Consider the following 4,790-nt stretch of genomic DNA (forward strand, 5'->3'; position numbering starts at 1 on the left):
CTAAACACCGACGGTCGTAGGTTGGGTTCCCACTCGGAGTCGATATTTTTGTTTATAGAAATATTTATTTTCGGTCTGGTTGTTAGTCTTTGTGGGTCTCGCCACCGTGCCTCGTAGCGCACGTTATACTGTCGGTTCCGGTTGTTATAATGTACACTTAGCGATCATTAGTCATAGTAGGGAATATATCCACCAACCCGCATTGGAGCAGCGTGATCGATTAAGCTTTGAACCTTCTCCTAAATGGGGAAAGAGGCCTATGCCCAGTAGTGGGATATTACAGGCTGAAGCGTTCTATAAGGTTGAGGTACCTACATCCTCAGAGGGATTGCTCTAGATTTTGACCAGGATATTTCCTACTGTGTCCTCCCGCAATATTTGTTATAAAACTCTGTGGGAGTTTAAATGGTTTATCCTTTAACTTGTGTTACTAAAGTCATCTAGAGGTCCTTAAATTATTATAGTTAAGTCAAACCATTTTACTGGCTTCATAAACATTATATTAAAAAAAAAAAATAAATATATATCTATGATTCTTTATCCATCAGATTGTTTACAAGAATATCTATATTGGTCACGAGTAACTGCTTCCGATGACTGTTCACGACTAATATGAAGTAGATCGTCACTGAAAGAAAAAGAAAATTACAACTCCTTTAAAAACTTAATGTTAGGGGCCGTTTAAAAAAAGTGGGGATAGTACATATGAATTTTTGAACTTTCTTCCCATTATTTGTTATAATGCATCACAATTTCTACTACCATTACTACTTTATTTGTCGTGAAGTATCAATGTCCTCATCTTTTTTTGGATAAAGACGTAAAAGAAATTGGAATGTTTATGTTACGTCTCCTTCAACCCGCTCACTCCCCTTTCACATTTTTTTTAAGATCCTTATATGAAATATAATGAATCGGTACATAATACAATATGTTCCAGTCCCTTTGTAGAACGTGTATTGAAGTAGAAAATATACAAAGAGAAAAGTGTAATCTTATATTTTTTATAAACAAAGAATCTAAACGATTAGGGTCGGCAAGTAATGATAGAACATTGTTCATATAATACGCAGAGGTAGATAATGTAAAACATACGGAACATCATCCAATAATTAAATACGTTATTTTATTATGTAAAACTTTGTCTTATTTAAGATTAAGTTAAAGAAAATAACTATATATTTACATAAAAAGTGCAAAGACACTAATAGTGATTGTTTATAGATAACCTCTGTGAATGTAGAAAATATTAACAACATGACTAAACTAGATAAACGGAACAAATATATACCAATATTATTAAGCAGAAGAGTTTGTTTGAATAAGCGCATTCAACTAAAGAATAGAAACAAATTATATATTATTAACTCGTATGTTAATAATTGTAGTGATAGAATTAATAGCTCCTAAGATTGATGAGACTCCAGCAAAATGTAATGAAAAAATTGCTAAATCAACAGATGATCCTCTATGAGCAATATTGGTTGAGAGTGGGGGGTAAACAGTTCACCTGTACCTGCTCCATTTTCTACAATTCTTCTAGAATCAAGTCTTAAGAACTGATGGTTCGAATTTAAAAAAAAAATCGATTTGTGTTAGATAGTCCATTTACCAAGGAAGGCCGTTTTTAAATAAAATCAAATGTTATATTCTTATTTTATTTCTTAACAATGTCTGTGTTAATCAGTTAATTAAGAACCGTATTCTAGAATTAAATTTTTTTACTTTGTTTTTTTTTTGTGTAGTTTGAAAGAAATATAACAAATGGTAGACCACTTACAAATATACCAAAGCATGCCGAGTATGACAATAAATACTCTGTTTCTTTGCTTCCTCGAAGTGAAGACGATGGCGAGAAGCATCATCATCATCAACATCACCACGACGAAGATCACCGCGTACCAAATCCAAATAGCGCAGAGAATAGCATCACCCTAATTACAAATACATTTAACTCCAAAAAAAATCCCAAACAAATAAACAGAGTTATTTTAAAAAGAATCAACTGCATTTTGAAATGTAAAATTAAAATGAAATAAGGTAAAATTCAAGTATCGTATAAATTAGGTACAATTTATTCGTATAACCCTATTTATGAAATAATTGCATAACTTTTGTTTTATAGAACTAGGTCGGCAAACAAGCGTACGGTTCACCTGATGGTAAGCGATTACCGTAGCTTATAGACAGACGCCTGCAACACAAGAAGCATCGCAAGCGCGCTGCCGACCCCACCTTAACATACTTAAATAACTTGTACATATCAATCTTTACCTTAGCAACGCCACAAAATAGTAGAATACTGGCAGCGAAGAATAAAGCTACCAATATCCAGATTGTAACTAGAAGATAGCTCAAAGGAACAAAGAATGAACAGCCATATGCCATAGGATGTACCTGAAAGAGAGGTAATTGCTTTTTTAGCACGGAAGAATATCTTTTATTTTATTAATTTCTGATTCAAACTTTTTTTGATTAACAATAATTTGATGAGAATTACATATTTAAAAAAATAAATAAAAATATCATAAATGTTTTAGACAGACTGGAAAACCTAATATTATATTTCTAGATCAGCTCTTGTTAGGATATACCTGTTAGGATATACTATTTTTAAAGAAACTTTAAATTGAGTTAGAAAGTCTTCTTATTGAGAAAGTAGTCAATTACGCTACGATTTATGGTTGTGATACCTCTTCAGAGCGGTGAAGGTCAGCTATCTTCATTTTAGAAATACTATTTAGAAAATACTCTTAGGATAGGGCAAGTATTTTTTTAAGCATAAAAAAGTTGTAAGGTACACGTATGTTTCTCATATTTGTATGACTTATCTTGTCTTTTGATAACGATTAGTTTGATTTTAAATTTTGTTGTTTCTTTGCAGATAAAGTAGCTTGGTTAAGTACAATATCGACGAAGAGAACGTGACGCTCTAACGGTTTCCAGATGTTATTACTAGCACCATGAAGCAGTCAAGTCTTTTTGATGACAAGGCATTAGTTCAGTGGTCACAACAACTCGGATCGTTGATTGAATCAAGTGTATATTATTAGTATGTAAGCGTTCATTTCATGTTGAAATTATATAGCTTTTAAAAAGGCTAAGACAATAATTGACTTTTATAATTTCGCAATAAATACCATTAAATTGTAGTTGCAAATGTTGCATGTTATGCTCTTTATTTTAGTTAGCAACTTAAATTACCATATTACGGTTTTATTACAGGTTGTGTTGAAATTTGAACATTACTGGAACGGTACATATGTATACTGAATGCCCTTATTTGTAGTGTGTAGTCATTAACTTTACTTGACGTGCTTAGTTATCAATGAAGGTGAATGCCTTCGGCGTTCAAACAGCTTACTAGTTTCCCCATCTATCTATTTTAATATTCAAATACAAATATACAAATACAAATATACTTTATTGCACAACCAGAAACAATACATGTAACATAAAATATGCAACAAAAAAAAAAAACAGAAATGTACAAAAGGCGGTATTATCGCTAAAGAGCGATCTCTTTCAGACAACCTTTAGAAAAAGGATATGAATAAGAATAAAGCGGCATTAATATAATAAACAACAACAAGATGTGTTTAAGTAACAATTATTATCATCGTCTACATTTGAAAAATTCATACAGGCAAATACAGGCGATTTCACAAGAAGATAGAAAAAGGGAGAAGTTTTTTTTAAGAAGATAGAGATAGAAAAGGCTAGAATATGTTAAAAAATTTGCTAATCTACATCTGCTGCTGTGCTAAACCACATACATAAATATTTTATTTTGATGACTTGAAAATTCAATATATTAAAGTAGGCTTCAAATCAAATAAATCTTTAAAATATTGATTTTTGTTAATGTAAGAATACTCGTAATATAGATTCTGCAGAGAAGAATAGGGAAAGAACTCCGCAGTTACACTTTAAAAAAATTGTCAGTTATTTTTAATTTAGTAATGTCTTGCATGAAATACAGCGTCACTAAATGTACACCTAATCTTTACCCTTAATATAATCTGGAACCGAATAATATGCTTCAACTATTTAATACTTCAAAGGAACTAATTTATTTTACTATTAACTAGACTAGAAGAATAGACTAGAGTTGTAAAAACTACACTAAATTGTTTTGTCTCTATGGATATCTTGAGGTTTAGGGTATTATGTCTAAGAATAAAAGTAGCTACAAATTATCTTTTAGAATAAAACATATAAGCGGAATGACTCAGGTCCACTACCGCTAGTAATTTATTTTGGGACAGTTAGAGTAAAATATCTTGGAATGGTTTTAACTTCTTAGATCAACGCTGTAGAGGAGCGTGGTAGATTGGTATTCGACCCTTCTCTTCTATAGAGAGGAAATCTAGTGGAATGTTTTGGATGTGTGTGTGTGTGTGTGTGTGTGTGTATTTACTAACCACTCCCAGGGCGGCTATTATCATGGACCCCGTCTTGAGATCCACTCCGAAAAAAGACGAGACATATGGGAGATCATCCAAGGCCGTCATTTTAACATTTCTAGTCAATTGTAAATGTTTTGATTTATTTGACAGCTTGTTTAAAAATATCGAGCGTGAAGATTGCGTATAATTTTGTGTCAATGTGTTTTAAGAAAGAGATTTGAAGGAGGTCAATTGATTTTATAATTTAGAGTCTTTGGAATTTAATTTAATTCTGTTATATTATTAATTGTATAGATTTGTAAAATTTATCTTTTTTTGAAATTGGCTGTATTCAGACCTTATAATTGTTTGATTATATTTATTGTCAGAAGCACAACGTGG

The 4,790-nt window shown here is 31.6% G+C and overlaps 1 protein-coding gene across 1 annotated transcript; it reads right to left on the reverse strand.

The window, feature by feature from the left end:
• Positions 1 to 484: 484 nt before the first annotated feature.
• Positions 485 to 4,514, reverse strand: LOC123660821. The gene is made up of 4 exons (XM_045595853.1): positions 4,425 to 4,514; positions 2,275 to 2,397; positions 1,781 to 1,934; positions 485 to 628 (listed from the first exon to the last, which is right to left on the reverse strand). The coding sequence occupies exons 1-4, from the start codon at positions 4,512 to 4,514 to the stop codon at positions 528 to 530; spliced, it is 468 nt and encodes a 155-aa protein (XP_045451809.1). The 3' UTR covers positions 485 to 527.
• Positions 4,515 to 4,790: the final 276 nt, after the last annotated feature.

This window comes from Melitaea cinxia, chromosome 16 (assembly GCF_905220565.1).
Source record: "Melitaea cinxia chromosome 16, ilMelCinx1.1, whole genome shotgun sequence".
NCBI lineage: Eukaryota > Metazoa > Arthropoda > Insecta > Lepidoptera > Nymphalidae > Melitaea > Melitaea cinxia.